Genomic DNA, 24,374 nt, shown 5'->3' with positions numbered 1-24,374 from the left:
GCAGAGATCCGGGCAGGGAGCCCAAGCACCCACTCTTAGTCCTGGCTCCACCTCCACCGCTCTGTGACCTTGGCCCAATTATCTTACCTCTCTGTCCTTTACTCTCCCCATGACTCAGCCTCTTTCCACTGCCCCTGCCCCCCCCACCGCCCCCCGAATTGGCCATATTGTTCCATTAAAAAAAAAGAACTCAGGGTTCCTTGAGCTCTTTGGAGAGACCACATAAATGCAGGGCATTATTAGCATCATTACTATTAAATATTAATAAGGACATTAGCATTGTCTATTATAAGCCTGAAAAAAGAAGCTCCAAGAGCCCTGGGTCGAAATGGCTAAAAGAATAATTAGGCCCCTCCAGGCCACAGACCCCTTCTGGCCCTCAAGCAGAATTAGGAAGGCAAGTGTAGACAGACCATTGAGACTCCCCTTCCAGCTCTGCTGCTCAGTCGCCAGCAGCTCCTCCTGGCCCCCCACCACCCCCAGCTAGGAAGATACTCCTCACCTCCTCTGTCTTCCCAGGCCCAATCCCAGAGGTACACATTCACCCCCTCCCGGGACCCTCCCTCTGCACCCTCCCCCCACCCACCTGATGACCCGGGATGCAGTTACTCTGTACTTGCAACCCAGCCTGCAAGTTATTTACAGAGCCTGCCCTCTGCACTTGAGCAGTGTCCTGGGGGGAGGCGGGTGGCAAAGGGAGACGTTCAGGAGATAAGCCCTACCTCGAGACACAGCACAATCCAGGGAACAATGATCAGTATTTGGTATGGTGCTTGGCCACACAAGGAGCATGTTTAAAAATCATTGTGTTTAGGGGAGCACCCTGGGTGGCTCAGTAGGTTAAGTGGCCGACTCTTGATTTCAGTTCAGGTCAGGATCCTGAGGTCCTGGGACGGAGCCCCTGTGTCAGGCTGTGCGCTCAGTGAAGAATCTGCTTGAGGATTTCTCTCCCTCCTTCTCTGCCCCCTCCCTCTCCCCACTCAATCTCTCTCTTTCTCTAAAATAAGCCAATAAATCTTTAAAAATTTTATTGTGTTTAATCCACATGTCCTCACAACCATCCTAAGTAGGAATAGGATTATTCCCATTTTTACTGATGGGGAAGTGGGTTCTCAGAGCAATTAAGTGTCCTTCAACAATCAGCCCAGTGCCATCAGGCTAAGAGTGACAGAACTGAGACCCAGTCCAGTTCTTTTGAGTGCCAACCCAGAGCCGCCCCAACCACTGCTGCAGAGAAAGGCTCAGCTTCATAGAGGCACACCCTCGTGTTACAGATGGGGAGGCTGAGTCCCCGAGAGGCCCAACGGGAGGTAATGACGTTTATTGAGCACCTACTATGTGCTTGGCACCATGCTAGATACCTCATGCATGAGTCAATGTTCATGTCAACTCAGTGAGGTTTATGTCTTAAGCCCCATTTTCCAGATGAGGAGCCTGGGGCTCTGAGGTGGTAAGTGGCTTGCCCTGGACCACAGAGCTCATAAGTAGCAGGACTACATGTCAAGCCAATCTGGTTGCAGAGCTTTGTCCGAGCTGCCTTGTCATCCTCCCTGAGAGCTGGGAAGGGTCGTGTCTGTCACCTCTATCTGACTGCCTCCAGGAAAGTTACAGGTGCATTAAAGACAGACCAATCCTATGGCTCTTGAACCCCCACTGCTAAAGCAGAGATGCTGCTCCATAAACGCACGATCTCCTGAGAGCTCTAGGAAAGGGTCTGAAACCAGTGGTAGAGATGCCGGCGGCTGGAGAGGCCAGGCAAACCTAAGTGAGGTTTGGACTGATGAAGGAGGAGACCTATGCCGTCAGAACCCTGGGGCCCTGGCGGGGTCCCGGCTCCCTCCCCTCTTGTCCCCTAGGGCTGAGCCCCCAGCCCTTCCTTCCTTGACCATTTGGAGATACACTGGACTCCACTATTGATCCAGTGGAGGCATAAAGGGAAGGAGCAGATGGTCTAGGAAAGGTTGGGTGGCCCTCAAGATGCCTTCTGGGGGCCCCCCTTCCAGTGGCCACCATGTGTTTACAGGCAAATTAGTGACTCATTTGATTAGCCACCTGATCGTCTTTGGCTGGCCCTGCTCTGCCCGTCCGGGGGTCCGTGGGGACGCAACTCGGGGATACGGTGTCCTGCTCCGGACTCCACGGAGACATGTTGATTAGCCACAGATGCGAGATCTGCCCCCTACAGCCAACTGTAGGGAGGATTCCAGGATCCAGCAGACACTAAAAAAGAAGACACTGTCCTGTCACAGACTTTGACTGCCCCCCACCCCCAAAAGAAGGGGAGTAGCTGGTGGCCGGAGCACATGGCATAGTGACTGAACCACGGATGCTGGAAGCAGACCAGCAGCCTCTGCTTCTCCGCTTGTTCACTGTCTACTTTGAGCAGGTTCCTTAACCTCTCTGAGCATCATATGTGAAATGGGAACCTTGACAGTAACACCTACCCCTTGGGGGGATAAGTCAGATGGAGCACTTAGCACACAGCTCCTGGCACACTGGAGACAACCGAACTATTGTTAAGACTGTGTATAATAATCATGATACTGTGAAATACTTAAGTTATTACTAGACAAATTGATATCACCGGCAAAACTCGGCCTGGACCCCCAAATGTCTACCTTACTGTCTCCTCAGGAACAGGGGCACCTGCGAAGCTGGCAGTAAGGTCCCCAGTAAGTCCCCAAACCCGTCAGTACCAGGCTCAGCTGAGAGCTTCAGACAGGCAAGGAGATGACCCTTTGGGAACTGTCTCCCCACATCTAGATCTTGGCTTAGTGAGGCCTCTTGCTTTAAGCACTTAGTTAAGTGCTCTTGCTGTGGCTGCCTGAGCCCCCTTGGGGTGGGGCAGGCGGGTGGCAGAGGAATCACAGAATTTGAGATCTGAGTCACCTGGGCTCATCTGATCCTGATCGGGAGGGAACCGTGTCCTTTCCAAGCACCCAGCCCCCACGGCAAGGGCAGCAGCTGTCCTAAAATAGAGTCACAACGACAGCTGTCTCAATCTAAAGCAATCCTTGCGAACATTTCCAAACCCTCGGCCCCTGAGTCAGCCTGTCCCCTGGCCTGTCAGCCCCGTGGCCGCAGATGCTCCATCTCCTCTCTTGGTTGCTGTTGGAGAGAAATTGGAGCCCTCCCTTCAGAGCCCAAGCTGACCTGCATGGCTTCAGAGGGCAAGGATCATCTGAGAAGCTCGGGGCTGGCAGGCCAGCCCTAGGGAGACAGACAGACAGACAGACAGACAGACAAGGACAGTGCGAGCGGAGGCAAGAAAGGGAAAGACGTCCCAGGAGGAAAGGGATGCCCGGGAGCATCCTGAGTTCCCCAAAAACTGTCATCAGCACCATCAGGAAAAAAGAGGACCCCTGAGCTGGGAAAGCCCCTCAGAGCGGAGCTGAAGGACGGGAGGCCAGAGCAGATGGGCCCTGGGCAGGCATTCTGGCCTCGGAGTCTGGACAGCAGAAGCTTCCCCCCTCCCGGGTCCTCTCCTTTTCCAGGACCCCTCCCTCAGCCCAGGTCTGTCTCCAACCCGCGGCGCCCCCCTCCACTCAGGACGACACAGAGCTGGGCTCCAGCCCCGACAGGCATAGCCATCTCCAACTCCGAAGCTGGCCTGGCCCTGCCAGCTGCTTCAGCATCTGGACCACTCACGAGCCTTGCCTATGTGAGCCGGACAGCAGGTGGAGCAGAGAGGGGAGCGAGGCGACAGTGACAGCCTGACAGGGCTGCCTGCTGCTGCAGTGGCTGTCCCTCCACTTCCAGGCCCCAGCCTCCCTGGGCACACCCCCACCGGCACGTGATAGGAACAGCAGGAGAGGTGTGCCACTGACCTGGATGAGCACCGAGCATCTCAGAGCTGGCAGGGAACTTGGCAGGGAACTTGTCTTTAACCCCTTCAGGTTACCAGTGAGGCTCAGAGAGGGCAGGACACTTAGCCAAGCACACACAGACCATCCGTAGCGGAGCCCAGACCCTTCCAGACATTCAGACCCCCAGTCTAGTGAGCTCTTCACGACATCACACTGCTGGCTGATTAAAAATGGGCTTGGATCCATAAGTACTAATGTGGAGATCTGTCCAAGACCTATTACGTAGTTTAAAAATATTTTGCAAATCATGCTGTATTGTGGGATCTCGTTTTCGTAAAATAGTACTAGTGACCCACAAAATTATATACATGAAAATAATAAATCTGGGGGCACGTAAGTCAGATTTGTGAAGGGACTTTCACTGTATTTTTAAATTTCCTCTAGTGCGTGGATATTTTGACAGAGCCCAGTTACTTTTACAAGCTGGGGAAACAACAAAGGTGAACACGTGGGCCGGGCATGGGGGTGCCCCTCCATCCCTCTTGCCCCGCACAGCAAGCTGGAGGTTTCCTGGAGCGAGGGACCTCTGGGGGGCAGACGGGGGCTGCGGGGGGGGGAGAGGAGTTTGCCTCCGTGGATGTCCAGGGTTTGAGGAGCAAGAGCCACTTTCCTCTCCCTCCCCAGCAGCTCCGGGCTGGGCGGCGGGGGGCAGGGGGGGGCAGGCCAGACAGCGCCCTGCGGCCCAGCGGCCCATGCATCATGGAAGACGCGGGCGCCCCGGCTCGCTCCCTGGTCCTTAAATGACAGCAAATGAGGTGAAGCCAGAAGGGTGGGGACGGGAAGGGGTGGGAGGGGGGCAGAAGGAAGCCGTCTGGGCCCGAGCGTTGGCTGAGGACCGGAGCCAGCCAGTGAGCGGAGCCTGGGAGAGGGAGGAGCACATCTTGATGCAGAGATGCTGCAGTGGCTCCGGGCGCGCACACACACGAGCGCCCTCGCCCGCCACCGCCACCGCCGCCGCCACCGCCACCACGGCCGCCACCACCGCCCCGGGCCAGCGGCGAGCGGCCGAGGCGAGCTGGGCAGGACGGGAGGGCGCCCCGCGGGCCGGCGGCCGGGCTGGCTCTGCTCACCGCCTCGGGCGCCGTCCACCTGCCCGAGCCACCACCCTTCCTTCACCCCAGGTAGGTGCCCGCGGCTTTTGTCTGCGGCCGGAGGGAGCCTGTGGGCGCTGCCGGGGCAGGGGGGGCTCAGTCGCCCCGCAGCTCCGGAGGGGACGGGTGGGCGCAGGCCCGGAGCCCCGCGGTTGCAGCCAGTCCGACTTCTCAGCCAGCCCCTCGCTGGCCGGACCGGCTCCCCCCTCCCGGCCTACGTGGGAGGGTCCTGCAGGCCCGGCAGACCCCCGCCTTCCCGGCGGGGTCCCGGAATTCCTGCCACGGCACCTGCCTGCGGGGAGGGCGGCAGCTCCCAGGCCTGCCCGCGTCCAGGGCCGGCCGGTCCGCGCCCCACACTCTGGCCGGCCCCCCAGGAGCCCTGGGTGGAATCAGGGCGACTGTCCAGACTTGAGGTGGCCCTGAGTCTGTTTCGGCAGGGTGACCTCTTTTGCAAAGTCTTGCTTCAGTTAGGCAGAGGGGAAGGCTGGGGAAGAGAGGGGAGACCGGATCTCAAGTTCGGGCAAAGGCGGGCCAGAAGCAGGGACCTCAGGAGGAGAAACTGAGGCAAGTCACATCCCAAAGGGTGACAAACGGGGACCACCGGGGCTAAAATCCCTATTCTTCCCTTCCAGCCCCGCTCCCCACCTCGCCTTCTCCTCAGATCCCTCCCTCCCCCTCCCCGGTGGGAGGGAAGGACTGGCATCAAGTTTGGCACCAGAAGAAAGGGGCCCGGATAGAAGGCGCAGGGCTCCATTTAGGGGGTCCAGAGAGAGAGAGAGCAATCCTCCCGCCCAGCACCATGGGGCTCCCATCAGCCACCCAAGGGATGGGGGAAGCAGCCCCAGCCCAAGTCCAGAGCCGAGTCCTGTTGCCTTCTCCAGGAGGGATTCTCAGGTGTGGGAAGCAAGAGACAGGGTGGGATGACACAGTGTCTGGGGAAGGGCACAATCCCGGGGCCGCATGGGGACAAAGCCGGGACCCTTCAGCCACACAAGCCTGGGACCTCGGGGGAGGGGGTGTGGGGGGGAAGCTGTCAGTCAAGGCTCCCTGGAGGTTTGGGAATCCAGGTGGACCAGAGTGGGGTGCCCTGTGAGAAGGACAGGTCCGCTGATCCCCAAGTACCTGCCCTCAACGTCCCGGTCTCCACAACCAGCCTGTGACTGTCAGACCCTATTGCCCTTCCTTGCAGCCAGGACTCCCTGGGCACCACCCCCAACTCCCTTCCCCTCTGTCCAGAGCGGGGCAGAGGAGGAACAGCCCACGTGGCCCAGGCCCTCGGGGAGCTCCTGGTCTTCCCCTGGGTCGCAGCCTGGGGCTCATCTGCCCACTGTCCAGCCAGAGAGATGTTCTGTCCCCTTAGCCTCCTGTTGTGCCTCAGAGGGACCAGGTGAGCCAGTGGAGATGCAGGGCAGCAAAGAGTGGACCACCTGTAGGAGATGCAGGGGAGGGGGGACCCCCCCCACCCCCGCTCCTGAGGGTGGAGCAGGGAAATGGTGCCCTGACTCCTGGCCTGGGGAAGAGGACTTCTGCCCCCAACCTGAGAGAGACAGAAAGCATCCAAGCCCCTCCCCCGGGTGCGGGTGCGCCACCAGTTAACCCCTTTATAGCCTGGCAGTGGAACCAGTCAAGCAAGCTTTTTGCTACAAGGTCAAAGTTACTTCTAATTTCCCCTGGGATCTAGCGGGCAAGAGGGAGGCAGGAGGTGAGACAGATGGGAAGGGGGCATCAGAGTCATGTAAGGTTCCCCTGTCCTTCTGGAGCTCCCCAGCAGGGAGGGAAGCAGAGACCCCCAGGAGGATGGGTGCCTGGAGATGGGTGCCCTGCTCTCTTGACTCTCTTACTCTCCCTCCCTTCTGGTTTATCTTCTACTCCTCATCCGGCCAAGCTCTGCCCTCACACTCCCTGCCCCACCAGCCTTAGCCCTCAACCTCCCTCCACACACCATCACCCCTGCCAGATTTCACTCCTTATGCAACTCCATTCCAGCACCTTCTCTGCCAGCAGTTGTTCAAATAGAGACACATGTGGGATGGGCCTCTGTGTTCAACGGGATGGTGGTACATATTGTCTCCGACTGACTGAATTCAGTTCTCAGGAGAGAGCTCACAGAAGGGGGTATCCCCAGGGCACCCTCTCTGACCATCAGGCCAGGAGGGAAGTGACACGTTGGGGGTGCGCTGGAGGATGTATGGGTCCTATCCCGGCCCCCTGCACCCTCAAGCCAAATGCTTGTGAGAAAGCATCTCTCCAACATGAGAGTGGGTGGTAGTTGTAATCTGGGGGAGATTCCTAGGGCAGAACCAGGGGGCTGAGCAAGAGGCGGGCAATACACAAGGAAAGAACCGGAGCAAAGGAAATCCCAGGGAAGCAGGAGGGATTGAAGTTACAGACACCTCCTAACCCGGAAGATGAGCCATGAGGAGGTGGGGCCATCTCCTCTCTGGTGACTCTTCTTTTTTTTTTTTTCTTTTTTTTTAAGATTTAATTAATTTATTTGAGAGATAGAGCAGGAGCAGGGGGAGAGGCAGAGGGAGAGGGAGAGGCAGGCTCCCCGCTGAGTAGGGAGCCTGGTGTGGGGCTCCATTCTGGGACCCCAGGATCATGTCCTGAGCTGAAGGCAGGTGCTAAACCAACTGAGCCACCCAGGCCCCTCTCTCCACTGACTCTTTTTTTTTTTTTAAGATTTTATTTATTTATTTATTCATGAGAGACACAGAGGGAGAAGCAGGCTCCTCACAGGGAGCCCGATGTGGGACTCGATCCCCAGACTCAGGATAACACCCGCTCCAGTGACTCTTAAGAGGGTCTGAGAACTGGGATCTGGTCCATGGCCAGACAGCCCTGTCTGGAGGCAGAGGTGGGGTGGACCGCCCAGTAAATTCCTTTCAGCCTCAGGTTATGCTCTTTCAAAAGGGGGTGACTCACAAGAAGACATTCTTTTCATTCCCTCCTGCAGGCCAGGCCGGCCACCTCTCATTTTTCTGAACCCTCTAATCTAGGCCAACCTCCCTGACTTGCCTCACAGGGGGTTTGGCTAACCTGGAACATTCATGGGAACTTCCATGGGGTCTGTGCCCTGGTGGTGACCATCTTGGAGTACAGAAGTCCTTTTTTTGGTTTAATCAGTTCCCTTGCTATGAAATGAACCCATGTTTCCATGTTTACTAGAAGATGCGAAGGAGCAATGCTCTCACCCAAACTGAGCGCCCTCTGCCCCAGGACAGGTGCAGACCCAAGTGCACCTCAGCACCCTTCACTGCCCTGCAGCCATCCAGAGAACATGCTGGATCTCCTCCAGACCTGGCCCACATCCTCTCAATGTCTGCTGGCCTCCTAGACCAAGAGGCCCCCACCCTGTGTTTGGTGAGAGGACAGCCATCCTGCAGTGCAGTGCAAGAGCCACAGTTAATCTGGGTCCCCAAGCAGAGACTGGCCTGAGGGGAGGAACAGGTTCAACACCCACCCCCAGGCTTGGCTCTGAACCAGCCTACAGGAAACCATCCGGGAGGTGAGGGGAGTCTCCCCTCTGCAGAGATTAGGGGACATATAGATATTGGTCCATTAACTTTATCCTAATGTGGTTCTTTAGAGCTGAGTTAAAACAATCGTCCTTACTCCTGGCCCCTCAAAAAGACACGGTCCCTCCAAAGCCCTCACTCAACCTGTCCCGCTCCATACTGACAGTCGAGTAGGGAAAATTTGGGTTGGGGTGGAGGTTGCCCCTTATCCCGAGCTCCTCCCAGGAGGACACAAGGCTCCCTCTTCTCCCACTCCCCACTTTGAGGGGTCTTTCCAGGGGAGAAGGCCAGGGCAGGAAAGTCAGAGACTCCAGGCTGCAGATGATGGGCCAGACTCCTCTGGTGCTAAAAGCTCAGACAAATGTGTGAGTGTGGGGGTCACAGCTCTCCCCACAGGCCACAGCAGTACCATGGGTGGTGCCTCAGAATCAGCTGCCAGTACAAAGAACCTGCAGAGAACACTGGAGGGTGGGAAAGGAGGGAGCATACAGAGCAGGCTGGGGAGAGACCCAGCTGTGCAGCACCCCCCCCCCCCCGCCCCGGCCCCTTCCGGGACCCAGTCCCTGTCCCCCACTGGGGACTCACAAGGTCCCTATGCCACCCAAGTCTGTCATAATGACCTCCTCCATCTCAGGGCACCAGCTTTTCCCACCGAGGCCCTTCCACCACAGCTCCCTTCCCCCACCAGCTCCTACCCTGCCTGGCCTGGGGCCCCACCAGGCCACTGCAGGCCCCTATCCTTCCAGAGAGGGTGGAGTGACTCAGACCTTCCTGAAGGACAGTGATCCTATCCCAGGTGGCAATCCCCTTCCTAGGCAAGGTCTCCCTCCTATCCTGGACCCTGCGGGCATGAAGTGGGGGTGCGTGAGGAGAGGGGCCTGATGGGAGCACCCATGTGCTCATCCTCACCAGAGTCTCTCCCTTTTTTATTTTTTTAAGATTTGTTTACTTGGGATCCCTGGGTGGTGCAGCGGTTTGGCGCCTGCCTTTGGCCCAGGGCGCGATCCTGGAGACCCGGGATCGAATCCCACGTCGGGCTCCCGGTGCATGGAGCCTGCTTCTCCCTCTGCCTGTGTCTCTGCCTCTCTCTCTCTCACTGTGTGACTATCATAAATAAAAAAATTAAAAAAAAAAGATTTGTTTACTTATTTATTCATGAAAGACACAGAGAGACACAGGCAGAGGGAGAAGCAGACTCCCTGCAGGGAGCCCGATGTGGGACTGGATCCAAGAACACTGGGATCAGGCCCTAAGCTAAAGGCAGACACTCAAACACTGAGCCCCCCAGGTGTCCTGAACACATGCCTTCTGGGTGTGACTCTGCGTGTTCCTGTGCCCTCGTCCGGGGTGGCGTGCTTGCTGGTGCTGCCCTGGGCCTGCTGTGCATGTGGGGCACGGGGGAGGAAGGCACCTGCTCAGGGAGACTGTGGGAATCTCAGGGTCCTAACCCTCTGTAAGTGCAGCCTGAATGCCATGACTGTGTGACAGTGAGTCCGACTCGGGCAATGCCTGTGGACACACGTGTGTGTGAGTCCCTCGGTGTGCGGGAGCCTCTGCAAGGCCTCTCAGTAGTAAGATCTGATCTTTTCTGAGTGCACACCATGGGCCAGGCATGCTGCTGACCTTTCAAGGGTCCGTTCTCCTGCCCGTTTTGCAGGTGGAAGACTGAGGCTCTGGGAGGGTGAGTAAGGAATATAAGAGCTAGGGTTATGCTAGTTAGTCGCGGACTAGCGTTACTCTAGTCAGTAAGGGCCACGCTGGTTGGCACAAGAGCCCACTGGTAACCCCTGTGCCGCGCTGCAGGAGGGAGGATGGCGGATACCTCAAAGGCTCCTGCAAGGCTTCTGGGCTTATAATAAGCCGCTTCGTCTCTGCCCTCAACTGGGCTCCAAACTCCCCCTTGTCCTACCACCACCCATCTGAAAGTCGCCAAAGCCCTCAATACTCAAATCTCTGTTATCCAGAGGAAAGAGTGACTAGTCAGGGCCGGGAGCTGGGTGTCCCAAGTGGCAGCATCCAGGGAGAGTGCATCTGTCCTTTCCTGCCTGGTTCTATGTGGGGGATCCTCAGCCCAGAAACCCCTCCCATGTGCTGGAGCCCGGCTCACAGCTTTCCACTCAGCAGCTGTCCCCCAGGCCCTTTGTTTCCTATGCCCAACGATTCAGCCCACTACCCCTGGCACCCCTGAACCCCCAGGCAGCCCATCCCCCCACGTGCTGGTGCTGCACAGGACCAGCCCCTGATGGTGCCAGCCTGCAGCCACCAGTGCCAGCCTGCAGCCGCCCGTGCCAGCCTGCGCCCCTGCACCAGGGCAGCTGGCCTGGGCCAGGCTTGGCTGGCTCAGGGCTCGGAGGGCCAGCTCTGGGCCTGGCCTCGCTCCACTCTTGCCTTGCTCCCAACAAAAAGGCCTCCTCTGTCCTGGATATTCTAGAATGTGTCATGGAGCAGATGGCATAGGGAAATGACCGGGCCACACTTAGCTGGTCGGGAAGCTCTGCAAGGGCAGTGCTTTCATCGCCATCTCCCCAGTGCTCAGCACAATGCCCGGCACCTGGTGATAGGCACTGTAAGGGGGAGGGATGTGGGGCAACACTGGATGCCAGTTGCCCCCCTCACCTTCAGGGAGATGATAAGCTCAAACTATGACCCAGGCAGCGTGTGTGAGTGTGTGTGTGTGTGTGTGTGTTCACACAAGGCTTTGGCACACAGTGGAGTCCATGTGCATCTGATTGGGCTGACTGGTCTCTGGTACTCTCCGAAGGCAACCCCAGGAGCTCCTGGACTCCAGCCCCGCCCCAATCCGTGTCCCTTCTGAGGCAAGTCTCAGCCCCCAGGGGGTTCCCCGGGGCCCCTGGGCCCAGGTGATGTGGGATTGTATCATTCATGACACGTGGTATGTCCTGGTAAAATGGTTTGTCGACGGTCAGAGCTACAGGTCGTTCTGACCACAGTGGGTGAGCAGTGCTCCAGGGTGATGACCCTCCTGGTGGATCAGAGAGAAGCAAGGCAGGAACTGGGTTGTCATGCCCTGTGCGGGGACACACACACACACACACACACACACACACGCAGACTCACACACAAACACCAGACATACCCCCACACAGACATGAACACATGCGCATCCACGGAGGTACAAAGACCAGACCACACGTATACACAGGGACACACGGACCCGGCACACAGAGGCAAATAAACATTGCATACCCGCGTACGCACGCACACGCCGGTTCACACGCGCACACCCCCGCTCTCGCCAGCACCGCTAAGTGGGCAGCAGCAGGCTCCTGCCCGGAGGCCGGCCCCAGCCCCAGCCCCAGCCCCTTGGTCATCTGTTTCCGCTTTGCTCTGGCACAGTCGGGCTCCTCCCCGCCGCGCCCTGCCCCCTCGCTGAGCTCCCAGGACTGGCAGACAAAGGGCAGGAAGCACAGGGATCGAGCACCTTCTCTGTGCCCGACTCCAGGGCGTGCTGCACCAGCCCCCAGGGGCGTTTTCAAACTTTCTGGAGCTGCGACACCCTTTGTTCAAAGGGAACTTGTGGAGGTAAAGCAGATACGGGAGGACCCAGGACCCGCTCTGGCTGAGTGGGGAGGGGATCAGGCCCATCCTCTCTCCATTCCCCCACCTGAACCGTGACCCCCAGGCAAGTTCCAACAGCCCCGCACTTCCCAAGGGCGCTCCATTACCTCATTTCCCAGTCAGAACTGCTCTGTAACGTAAGTGTGACCATGTCCACCTGCAGATGAGCAAACCGAGCTTCACCGGGAGGCACAACGCGTCCAGGCTCGCGAAGCTGTGAGGAGATGGAGCATGTCACTGCCTCCTGTCTGGGGATTCCCGAGCCTGCACGGTTAGCAGCGCCTCTGTGGCTCCCTATCAGGAGGATCAGGAGGACGGCTCCCTGTGTTGGTATAGCATCCGGGACCATCCTTCTAGATTCTTCCACGACTAACCACCCTGAGACCTGAGTGTGTGTGCGTGAAAAGGTGTGTGAGTGTGCATGCGAAGGTGTGTGGGGAGGAGAGTGGGAATATGTGTGAAAGTGGGTAAAAGTGGCTGAGAAAGCATGTGAGATGGAGGCAGAGTGTTGGGTACATGCATGTGAGAGTGTGTACAAGAGAGTTTGTGCCCGTGAGTATATGAGAGAGTGTGTGAGAGTGTGCTCAGGTTGGCCCTGGGGCAGCCCTTGGGCAGCCCTGAAGTCTGGAGCCCCTGAATCAGCTCTACAGTGAGTGGGGGAGTGTGACAGTGCGTGTCCACTGGCTGCTGGAGGATCTGGCCACAGCTGCTCTTCAGCAGTTAAATGTGACACATGAGTCACACCTGTTGGTCCCAGGGCACTTTGCGAGGCACCGTGATGCCAAGATTAAGGAGCCAGTCTCTGCCCTCGGGGAGCTCACAAGCTTCCAGGGGAGGCAGATGCACCCCCAGGGGCAGGTGCCAGGGGTCTAGTCGAGAACAGAGCTGAAGTCTAACTTTGTGCCTGTGGGGGCATCTGAGGGGCTTCCTGGCAGGTGTGGAATTTCTGGATTCAAGTCTAGAAAGTGGCAAGGATAGAGAGGGATGCATGGTCGTGGAGAGGCAGCACCCGGGCCCCTTCCTGACAAAGGGAAGTGGCTATGAGGCCAGGGTAGGGCCAGAGGAGGGAGTGCCATGTGGTCATCACCACTCCCCCACCCTCACCCCCACTGACACCCAGCTTCTCAGCCCACAGCCTCCATGACCACCCTGGAGCCAGTCCTCCCCCTCCCTCCCGCACCTCCTTCAGGTGCCAGCGTGGCTGTTTAGGAGGCAGAGAAAGGTTGTGGGTGGCCAGATGTTGAGGTCTAAAAGGGTTTGGGAGCCCTTTCTTTCCAAAGGAATAGAGCACCAAGGGAGATGGGGAGATCTTGGGCTTGCATTGGTCTTCAAACCCTGCCCTGGCCCTGATGGCCGACTCTTAGGTCATCTGCAGCCTGCCACCCCCCACTCCCCCTATCCAGGGGACAGCATTCCCAGGCCCTCAGCCACCCTGCACTTTCGGGGAGCACTGGCAGTCTTAGAGCTGGAAGGGACCTTAGAGCACCCATTTTACAGATGAGGAGACTCGGACCGGGAGATGGTGTGGGTCTTGCCACCAGGTAGTTGAAGAGCCCACAGCCAGGCTCTTTCCCCAGTCTCAGCCCCTTCCCCCTTTTCAGGCCTCTGGAAAGGTGCAGGGCAGAGAAGCAGAATCTGCATCTGGGTTGGCAGCTCTGACAGGAAGCCTTAGGAGACCTAGTGACCCAGGCTCCCTCTAAGACCCAAAAGCAGACCCCTGAGATTCCACACTACCCCCAGAACTCTTCCTGGCCCTGCCCGCCCCTCTCAGGATGAGGCCCATCCTCCTCCTGGTGGGGGGGAGCTCTGATTGCTCTGGGCACCCCCACCCAGGGAACAGATTGTCCAGAGCTCCAGGGTTTAACCATGTCTCTGTATGAGAGGAAGGCTCCTCTGGGAGCCATGTTAACCCTTTGATCCTAGAAGGTCCTCCCAGCTGGGGAGCATTGCTGATGGGGCCAAGGCTATGGCTTCACAATGCACAGCACATAAGGGCCTCACCTGGGGACCCAGGTGAGAGGGTATGAATGAAGCAGTGAGACTCCTCCTCACTGCTAGAAAACCGAGGAAGACACTGAGACACTTAATGGGCTCCCAGAGGGGCTTACAGTGCCCCACCCAGGCCGCTGTGGGGGAGGGGCAGGGGACGTTGGGCCCCAAGCACTGGTGGAGGAAGATGTTCCCCACACGCAAGTATGGCCCTGCTCTCTTCTGAACCCCACAGCAAGAGCTATTACCCAGTGAGGGGCAGGTGGGTTCTTGCCTCCCAATTAGCCACTGCTCTCACTTCCTGAGCAAACCCCTGCTGGCTGCAGGGGAGGGGGGGGGCAGCCCGTGCAGGGGAGAGCCAGACTCCCAGGGGGCCGCTAGTAGGCACTCAGCCGGGAAGAGCTCCTCGGTAACAGCCAAGCCCCTTCCCCTGGGCAGGATGAGTGCAGAGCAAGGAGCAATTCTGGCCTCTCCCCAGGCTGGAGTAAAAGCACAGCCTGCCCGGGAGGGGGCCGGGAGGGAGTAGGGAGGGGCGCGCCTCACTCCTCGGCTCAGAGTCTTCCCCATCCTCCGCTTCCCTAGGTCCTTCTCAGCCTCCAGCTGGACTCTCACCACGCTGGGCTGAGCCTCCTGTCCTCTGCTCCCCATCGCTGCCCAGAACGCCCACCATGGGGACACCCACCAGGAGGAAGGCACACCTGCTGCTGCTGGTCGCCGTGGTCCTTGTCTCCTCTCCAGGTAAGGCGGTTCGTCGGGGCCCCAAAGCCCAGCAGGATGATTATATTGCTCTACCACTGCCATTATTTTAGTGATGACTTCAGAAATCACGGACTCTGCGTTGCTGTGGCACTTAGATTTCTGAGGCCATTTCCTTGCTAAAATTTCCCCATTTGTGGATCATACCTTCCCTTCGGGGTTAGAAGGAATGAGGCTCCACCATACTATCACATGAAAGAAGCATGATCCAGAGAGGGTGTGTGGCTTGCCTTGGGTCACACAGCAAGATTACGGCACAATCGAATGTCCGTGATGCTGGCCTTGAGCTGCAGCCCCTGGAGCTGTGCTGTCCAGTACGGCACCCAAAAGCCACATGGGATGATTAAAACTGAGATTAAATTGAATTTTAAAATTAATTCTTCAGTTGTAAAAGCCACATTTCAAGGGCTAATCACTACATTGGGTAGCACAGATTACAGGACATTTCCATCATCACAGAAAGTTCTATTGGATCCTATTGCTGTAGCAACCTCCGACATGAGGAGACAGAGGTCAGTACCACAAAACTCCAGGGCTCCCAGGGGCCATGCTGCGGCCTGGCAAACAGACCAAGTGCAGGACTGGAGAAGAGATGAGAAAGAGGCAGGTGGCTGAGGCAGAAGGCCAGAGGGACCAAGCAAAAGTTCTCATGCCAGGAGTGCCTGGAGGTAGGGAGAGCGGAGGAGGGAGGCAGAAGGGGGGTGGGGAGCAGCCCAGGCCTCTGCAGAGCGAGCCAGGAAGGAGGTGCCTGGAGCCCCAGCCCGCTCAAGCGCTGCGGGAGGTCCCCCCCCCCTGCTGCTGCTCTGAGGGGCCCCTTGGGACCACAGCGTGGCCTCTCCGCCCTGACCCCCAGCCCAGACCAATAGACACTTCTTTTCTCCTTAAAGATCTCCATGGGAGAAAGAGCACCCATCCACCACCACCCTTCCCGAGTTCTAGCCACCTCTCCTCCACCTCCCCTCCACCCAGCCCCTGCAAGGCCGCAGCCCGCTGGGCACATTTTAGGTTCTCCACCTGACTCACCCGGGGAGGACTCCGCTGGCATGCTTGCCGATGCTCTCAGTACCTCCTAACTGCCTCTCCATCCTGCACCCAAATCAGTGAGGCTGCCGGGAAATGGGGCTGACCCAGAGGCCTGCCCGAGCCTCCTGGCTCCCCCACACCCAGGCCTGGCTACCTGTGTCAGGGCCCGGCAGGCCAGCAGAGCCCCGGCTGCACACAGCCGCCCCACAGAGAGCAAGCAGAGGCACCTCCGCGGGGCCTCAGACCAGGAGCACATCATCTGAGGCAGGCGGTGTGGGCAGGAGCAGGGCTCTTAGACCCAGAGATGCAGGAAGGCCCAGGGAAAGGGGACCTGGTTGGCCACATCCCTGAGTTCCAGAGACACAAGTGGAACCGCCCACCACTTGTTCTTATCCCGGCACCCCCCCCCCCCCCCCCCCCCCCCCCGCCGACCAGAAAGGTGTTTCAGCTCTGGGCTCACCTCACTAACTACCCTGGAGAAGCAGCCTAGGGTCCCTGGCACCCAGGCAAGGAAAGGCAGCGAGGCTGCTCCTCCACATTCTCGTCTCTCTAGCCCCTTCCTCTGAAGCCTCCAGCTGCCCATGGTTAGGGGAGCAGAGTTGCCAGAACAGGGGGTCAGAATCAGAGAGGATGTAGGACAGGGGCAGCAGGGAGGGGTGGCCTTGCTCAGGAGCTCATGCGAGTGTGTGTGTGTTCAGTGGGCATGACTGCAGCCTCAGAGGAAGGTGTGGGGTGAATGTGAGTGTGTTTGTGGATGCTTAAGAGGGTGGCAATGCCAGCGAGTTGTTGCGTGGACCGGGTGCTACATGCGGGGGGATGACAGATGTGCACGGAAAGCCTTCCAGCAAGAGCGATGGCTCCTGGCCCCAGCTGCCCTTGGGGGTGCCCCCGCGGCATCCTGATGCATCACCTCCAGGGTGCCGTGGGGGCCTCTGGTGGCTCTGGCGGGAACCCAGGCGAAGAATCGTGGCCACTGTGGCTGAGGACACTGGCTATGGGTGAGGCTGGCCAGGGTCCAGATCCTTCGATCTGCTTCTCCCCACCATGTGATTTGAGGCAAGTTATTGAACTTTCCTACATCTCAGTTTCCACATTAGGGAAATGAGGGAATGGCGGTGCCTTCCTGTAAAGAGGTTAGGAGAAGAGGCATGGAGCCTGGCATCCGACAAAGAGTAAGTGCTCAATAAATAGCACCTGTTTTATTAGGATGGCTGCGTGAATGTGTATAAATAAGCACACGCGGACATCTGTAGCTGAATGTGCATGGGAACAGATGTGTGCGTAAACGTGTATCTGACTACAGGAGTAGCTTATGGGGGGGGATGTGTGCGTAAAGGAAGCATGTGTAGGTGAGGGTATGGAGATTGCACTGAGGGCGCCTACGTGGCTGAGAGCAGAGGACAAAGCTTCAGTAGGAAGCGAACCAGTCCAGCCCTACAGGCTCTGCGTGCCCCAGGCCCACTCCCCTGCCCCCCACCCTCCCCACAGAGTTACTGGAAGCGGCTATTATATAAGGTGGTTCCCAGCAGCCTGGCTGCCCCCACCCCACCCCCCTCCAGTCCTGGCAGTCCCAGCTGGGGCAGGAGTCCCTACCCTCCACCACTATCATTAACTTGGGATTAAGCAGGGCTCACCAGCCGAGATGATGCTGGCGCCATCCATCGCCACCTCTGAGGCCTGGGGCGGCAGCGAGGGCTAGTGATGGGTAGTGGGGAGGGCGACGGGGGATGCCATTTCAGGGAGCCCTGCCTCCTTCCTCATTCTGAGAGATGCTTAACAGCTGCCCTCGTTCCCCGGGGTCCAGGGCTGGGCCTCAGCTGTGAGGAACAGGGCTGACAGCTGGATGCGTTGGGAGAGGAGGCACAAACTGGTTAAAGGGGACCCCACCTCCCACAACCCACCAAGGAGGGCCTGAAATCAGCTGCATTGAGGGGTAGGAGCCAATTAGGGGTGGCCCTGCTCCTGACTGCCACCACAAAGGCAAAACCTGACCGGCCCTGTGCATCAGTGAACAGAGACTGCTCCCTACCCCCGTGGGAAAGCCAGGGGTGAAACACTTCCCTCTGTGCCTCAGTGTCCCCTGCCCTGGTGAGACTGAACAATGGTGCATGGAGGAAGAGGCTTCCACCCTGGGAGGGGGCCTGACATGAAAACTCCATTTGCACAAGTAATACCCATTTGCTCAGCAAACTTAGGAGATCTTGGTCTAGGCCTGCGTGTGCCACAGACTTGCCCGGTGACCACGAGCAATGTCATTCCATTTCCTGGGCCTCTCTTTCTCAACCTGTCACACTGGAATTGTACACAAATGCCCCTAAAGCAACTTGCACACCCTCCCCCCACCATCAAGCCTTCCCTCTTCCCCTACCCTCCACCCCACCCCATGCTTGGGTCCCACAGAGATTCTCAGATCATACGCCCTGTGCCAGACTGAACCCTCCTACAGAGCCTGGGAGATGAGCTCATAGTCTTTCCATTTCACAGGTGAAGATGTTGAGGCTCAGAAGGGCTCTGTAACAGCTATTAAAGGGCCAAAGGCTGAAGCGCTTGCTGTCAGCCCGGAAGGAGCATCAGGTCCCCGGGACACACGTCCTCTCTCCGCCTCTTTAGCCCGTGACTTCCCAGGCCTCTCACACCCTGCAGATGGGCTGCTCCCACCCCGAGGGCCCCTGCCTCTATAACTTCAGCTGCTTTTACAGCTCTCACCACCTTGTCCTGTCCCTCCCTGACTGCAGGCCCCTTGAGGGAGAAGGACCGTGTCTCATTCATTTTTGCAGCACAGTCTAGCCCAGTGCCAGGTGTGCTGCGCTGGGTGCTCAGGTGCTCAGTACCTGAGCGTAGGATGGGTGATTGACTCAACTAACCTTGGCCACCCAGGGCCTACCCCACCTGCTGAAATTCAAGTGCTAATCAACAAAAATTAGATAAAATTTAAACTTGGGTTCCTCGGTCGCACTCGCCACACTTCAAGGCCTTGAGAGCACGTGGCTCGCGGCTACAGTATTGGTCAGCGCAGAGACCGGAATCTTTCCATCAGGGCAGAGCATTCGCGTCGATGGCACGGCCCTCCTGGGGCCTGGACCCTGAGGCCTCTGCTCTTGCCCCCATCCACAGCTCGCAGTTCACCCCGGGGATCCCCAACCACCTTCGGGCCGGTCTTTGAAGATCAGCCCCTTGGTCTGCTGTTCCCAGAGGAATCCACCGAGGAGAAGGTGACACTGGCATGCCGCGCCCGGGCCAGCCCTCCAGCTACCTACAGGTGAGAGCCCCGTGACGGGTGCCGTGGTGGGTGCCGGAGGCCCTGGGCAGCCGCCCCTCGTCACAGCGGCCCGTCCCCAGGCCGGGTGCAGCCAAGCGGGACTCAGGAGGTTCCCCTCCTCCACCCCCCGCTGCAGGTGGAAAATGAACGGCACAGAGATGAAGCTGGCACCGGGGTCTCGCCACCAGCTGGTGGGGGGCAACCTGGTCATCCTGAACCCCAGCAAGGCGCAGGACGCCGGCGTCTACCAGTGCCTGGCCTCCAACCCTGTGGGCACCGTTGTCAGCAGGGAGGCCGTCCTCCGCTTCGGCTGTGAGACCCATGGAGGGGCGGTGGGGGGGGGGCAGGATGCTTCAGGGAGGGGACAGGGCCTGGGAAGGGTGTCCGGCAAGGGCAGGGGATCACTCCCGTGGCGGCTAAACGGGGGAGCGCCCCCCTGCTTGGAGGGCTGTGCCCGAGCCCTCGTCCTTCCCTCCAGTTCTGCAGGAGTTCTCCAAGGAGGAGCGAGACCCCGTGAAAACCCACGAAGGCTGGGGCGTGATGTTGCCCTGTAACCCGCCCGCCCACTACCCAGGTACACAGGGCACAGGCCGGCCGGTCCCTCGGGGATGGAGTCAAGGGCAGCGGGCGAGCCTTGGAAGCACTGATGCCCAGGTCCCCAGCTCAGTTTGGGTTTCCTTGGTGGGCCTGTCATTCTGTGGCTGTGCCCTGCTCCGCCTTCAGGCCCGGAGCTCTGTCCCCCAACCCCACCCGAGGGCCGAAGGAAAGCCAGTCTCCCCTCAGCACCAGATCAGAGCCCGGGACTCCGGGGACCAGGTCTAGAGACCCCCCAGCACCCTGAGGGGCCCGCGCACAGTCGCCCTGTGGGCCCAGCACCCCGTGGTTCCCTCAGACGCCCCACATCTTCTAGGCCTGTCCTACCGCTGGCTCCTCAACGAGTTCCCCAACTTCATCCCGACGGACGGGCGTCACTTCGTGTCCCAGACCACAGGGAACCTGTACATCGCCCGGACCAACGCCTCGGACCTGGGCAACTACTCCTGCCTGGCCACCAGCCACATGGACTTCTCCACCAAAAGCGTCTTCAGCAAGTTCGCTCAGCTCAACCTGGCTGCCGAAGGTCAGGGTCTGGGGACGTGGAGGGGAGGAGAGAGTTGAGAGGGTCACAGGACACTGGGAAAAGACGGTTCCCCCTGGAAGTTGTGAAGAGCGGCTTGTGGAGCCCAGGCTCTGGGGCTTGGACCCCTGGATCCTCTGGCCGCAGGGCCCCAGAACCTCGCCCAGGTCTCCCCGGGGGAACAGGGATCCGGAAAGAGTCTGCTCTGAGCTGTGCCGAGATCCTAAGCACTGGAGACCCGGCCTGCAGTCATTTGCATCTGATCTTCAAAATCCCTCTCCCCAGATACCAGGCTCTTCGCACCCAGCATCAAGGCTCGGTTCCCAGCAGAGACCTATGCGCTGGTAGGGCAGCAGGTCACCCTGGAGTGCTTCGCCTTTGGGAAGTGAGTGGTGGAGGTGGGAGGGGCAGGCCGGGGCACAGCCTGTCAGAGCCTCTCGGGGGCACAGGTGACCCCAGGGAGAGGGCAGGCAGGGTCTAGCAGAGTGCTGGACCCACAGAGGGTAGTGAGCACTGCTCACTGAGCATTGTCTCTCTGAGTGAAGCATCGTGCACGCCAGCGGCCTGACACATGCTGGGTGCTCCCAGCAATGCAGGACAGGCTCAGGCAATTTATGCAACTCCTCAGGCTGGAGGCAGGTAGTGCCACGCACGAGCCCCAACCCGGCCTGCCTGGTTCAAATCCCAGTTCCGTCACTGGCTGCCTGCGAAGCCGTGGGTGAGCTACGTAACCTCTGTGTGGCTCTGCGCCCTTATTCGTACATGGTAATAACCATACATGGTACCTGCATCATAGGATTGTTGTGAGGATTAAGTGGGTTAATGCATGTGATGTGCCTAGCATGGTGCCTGGCATTTATTAAGTGTTCTATGCATACTAACAGTTCTTTAAAAAAAAAAAAAAAACTCAATTGAAATCCTGCTCTCCCAGAGAAAGACTCGTTGGAACAGGGCTAAGCAACTAGCAGGTGCTCAGCAAATGTCTGTAGGACAATATGATTTGTACATCAGTCCCCTCTTCCCTCCTATCTCCTGCAGTTACCCAGGAGATCCCTCCGCTTTGTGAAAAGCTATTGGGCTTCCAGAAAATTCATATTTAAACCATATGGTGGGGGGTTGCCTGGGTACCTCAGTCTACTAAGCGCCCAACTCTTGATCTCAGCTCAGGTCTTGATCTTGGGGTCCTGGGTTTGAGTCCCATGTTGGGCTCCATGCTGGGCATAGAGCCCCCCCCTTTTTTTTAAATGAAAGCACATGGAAAGTTAATATATTGACCCTTTCAGACTCACTGATAACTTAGTCCGTTTTAGTACACAAATTACTAATAACTAGAGCCCTTTTGAAAAGTAAAGGCGAGGAGGCCCTGATGGGGAAGAGGGGGAGGGGAACCCATATAGCCCCAGGTCACAAGCCACTGTGGGGAGTGCAGTCCCAGAAGAGGCATAGTGGCCAGTGCAGGGTGGGGGCCAGGAGGGCCAGCCAGCTTCAGGGTGCAGACACCAGGGAAGTTCACTGGTGTCACAGGTATTGCAGGGAGAGGGAAGTGGAGGAACCCTACCTCTTGCCTCTTCCCTGCCCGTGCTCTGAGCCTACTTGGGAGAGGCCTGCCCTCCTCTCTTTCCTCTCTCCCTCTGTCCCCTCCCAGACCCTGAGTCAGAGTCCCCGCCCTCCTCCCCATCCCCACCCGCCCCACAAGTCTGGAGGGCGGCATGATTCCGCCTGCAGGGGTGCAGGGGTGCCGCAGGTGCAGGGGTGTCTGCCTAGCGCAGCCCACCTGCTCTGGCTTTGTGTCCTCTGCCAGCCCCGTCCCCCAGATCAAGTGGCGCAAAGTGGACGGCTCCTTGTCCCCCCAGTGGGCCACAGCGGAGCCCACCCTGCAGATACCCAGCATCAGCTTCGAGGACGAAGGCACCTATGAGTGTGAGGCAGAGAACTCCAAGGGCCGCGACACTGTCCAGGGCCGCATCATCGTGCAGGGTATGGGGCTGGGACACCCCTCCCCCCGCCTTCACCCTGGTCCCTGAGGAAGCAGATCCAGAAGTCAGGGAGGGCACTGGGTGGCCCCTTGCTTAGGATTTCTTGCTCAGGATTGCACTGGGGATGGGAACAGAGGAGGCGAGCACCGTGGCCAGCTTGGGGCTTCCCTCGGGGCTGCAGAAAGCACGTGGAAGGCTCTGGGATGATTTAATTTGCTAAAACAGCCGCTGGCACAGACCGACACAAAGTGCCAACTTTCTCCAGCCTGCGGCCCCCCCCACCCCCACCCCCCCTTTCCCGGCATGCCGATGGCGCCCTCTGCTTGCCGCCGCAGGACCGGTAGCCCTGCCGTCCTCCCCCCAGCTCATCCCCGGCCTCTCTCCCTTGCTCCCCAAGCTCAGCCCGAGTGGCTCAAGGTGATCTCAGACATGGAGGCTGACATCGGTTCCAACCTGCGCTGGGGCTGTGCAGCAGCGGGCAAGCCCCGGCCCACAGTGCGCTGGCTGCGGAACGGGGAGCCTCTGACCTCCCAGGTAGGAGAGCGGGGGCTTCCCACACCTCAGCTGTCCTCTGCTCACCTGGTTCCCTCACCTTCCAGACTTCCTCACGACGCCGTACCATTGGCAGCCTCTCTGGGACCATGAGGGCTCCATGGGGTGGTAGGTTCTAGGTGCATCTTTCCACCCCAGATTCTCCTGGCCGCAGGCTGGTCGCCTGGATAAGTTCTGGCTGGAGATTCCAGAGGCCTGGGTCCAGGCACAGCTCAGTCACAGAACCACTGTGTGGTCCTGAGTAGGGACCTTGTTCCTCGGGCCTCAGTGTGCTGATACGCAGGGGCCTGGGGAACTTGAGTCCTAGGATTCCAGGAGGTCAGAGATGGGACTGGGCGCATGAGCACCCTCCATGGAGGAAAGGCACCCCAGAATCTCCACTGCCCCCACCCTTCCAGCACTCCTTGCGCCCCTCCCCTGCTCTCTTCTGCACAGTCTCGCGTAGAGGTGCTGGCTGGGGATCTGCGGTTCTCTAAGCTGAGCCTGGAGGACTCCGGCATGTACCAGTGCGTGGCAGAGAACAAACACGGCACCATCTACGCCAGCGCTGAGCTGGCCGTGCAAGGTACGGGCCCAGGGAGGCAGGGGCAGCCGCAGAACACGCAGTGAGGGGCTTTAAGAGTTCTGAGCTGCAGCGTTTCCAAACATGCAAATACACACGGATGGCTTCCCTTAGTTTTCCAGTGGCTTCTGAGTAGAACAGAGGGATTTCAGAAAGGAGAGGAGACACTAGATTGAGAGCTTCCAGAAGACGGGGTCTCTGGCTTGTACCAAGTCTGGCATGATTAAAGTGTTTGCTGCAGTGAACACGAGGGGGCTGGTGTCATTGGAAACAAAATCAACTAGATTTGTGTTTATTTTTTATTTATTTATGATAGTCACAGAGAGAGAGAGAGAGAGAGAGAGAGAGGCAGAGACACAGGCAGAGGGAGAAGCAGGCTCCATGCACCGGGAGCCCGACGTGGGATTCGATCCCGGGTCTCCAGGATCACGCCCTGGGCCAAAGGCAGCCGCTAAACCGCTGCGCCACCCAGGGATCCCTAGATTTGTGTTTAAACCAGCCCCTTCAGCTATGTGACCTTTGGCAATTTGATCTCTTTGTGTCTCAGTTTCTTGATTTATAAAATGTGGGCAACAATAGTCCTGCCCTTGTGCTGCTGTTTGGAAGAATAAATGAGGTGGAGGTAAAGCATGGAGGACCTGCTCATCACTGAACGGGTGCCCAGTAAATGTGAGCTGATGCTAGTGTTCTTAGTTATGTGGCTTGAGCTCATGGGGCCTTGGTTTTCTCATCTGTAAAATGGCTGTATTGGCACCTACCGCATCAAGTTGTAGTGAGCTTAACTACGACTCATTTATTCATCCATTCAAACGGTATTTACTCAGCACCTCCTACAGAGTGAACGTGACAGATAAGGTCTCTGTCTTCAAGTATCTTACAATCCAGGGTGGGGGAAGAGGGACAATCACAAAAACAGTAATTAAATAATTTTGGACAACAATAAGAAAATATAAAGAAAATCCAGCAGAGTGGTAGGAAGGTGGGCAGGGGAGATCTCTTTGAGGAAGTCACATCTGGAGTGTGACCTGAGTGTTAACAAGGACCCAGCCATGTAAAGATCTGAGGGATTTTTTAAGCGAAATGTAT

General features: G+C 58.3%; 1 protein-coding gene across 1 annotated transcript in view; it reads left to right on the top strand.

The window, feature by feature from the left end:
- Positions 1 to 4,863: 4,863 nt before the first annotated feature.
- The window catches only part of CNTN2 (contactin 2), a 33,462-nt gene continuing 13,951 nt past the window's right edge, over positions 4,864 to 24,374 (top strand). Inside the window, exons 1-10 of the mRNA XM_055333824.1 lie at positions 4,864 to 4,987; positions 14,626 to 14,781; positions 18,937 to 19,081; positions 19,218 to 19,393; positions 19,560 to 19,655; positions 19,992 to 20,201; positions 20,484 to 20,583; positions 22,000 to 22,175; positions 22,572 to 22,708; positions 23,162 to 23,291. Of these exons, the coding sequence (XP_055189799.1) occupies positions 14,712 to 14,781; positions 18,937 to 19,081; positions 19,218 to 19,393; positions 19,560 to 19,655; positions 19,992 to 20,201; positions 20,484 to 20,583; positions 22,000 to 22,175; positions 22,572 to 22,708; positions 23,162 to 23,291 (1,240 nt within the window). The 5' untranslated portion in view covers positions 4,864 to 4,987; positions 14,626 to 14,711. The remainder of the gene's footprint in view (positions 4,988 to 14,625; positions 14,782 to 18,936; positions 19,082 to 19,217; positions 19,394 to 19,559; positions 19,656 to 19,991; positions 20,202 to 20,483; positions 20,584 to 21,999; positions 22,176 to 22,571; positions 22,709 to 23,161; positions 23,292 to 24,374) is intronic.

The sequence above is a fragment of the Nyctereutes procyonoides genome, unplaced genomic scaffold, assembly GCF_905146905.1.
Source record: "Nyctereutes procyonoides isolate TBG_1078 unplaced genomic scaffold, NYPRO_anot_genome, whole genome shotgun sequence".
NCBI lineage: Eukaryota > Metazoa > Chordata > Mammalia > Carnivora > Canidae > Nyctereutes > Nyctereutes procyonoides.
This window is presented reverse-complemented; position numbering and strand designations above follow the sequence as displayed.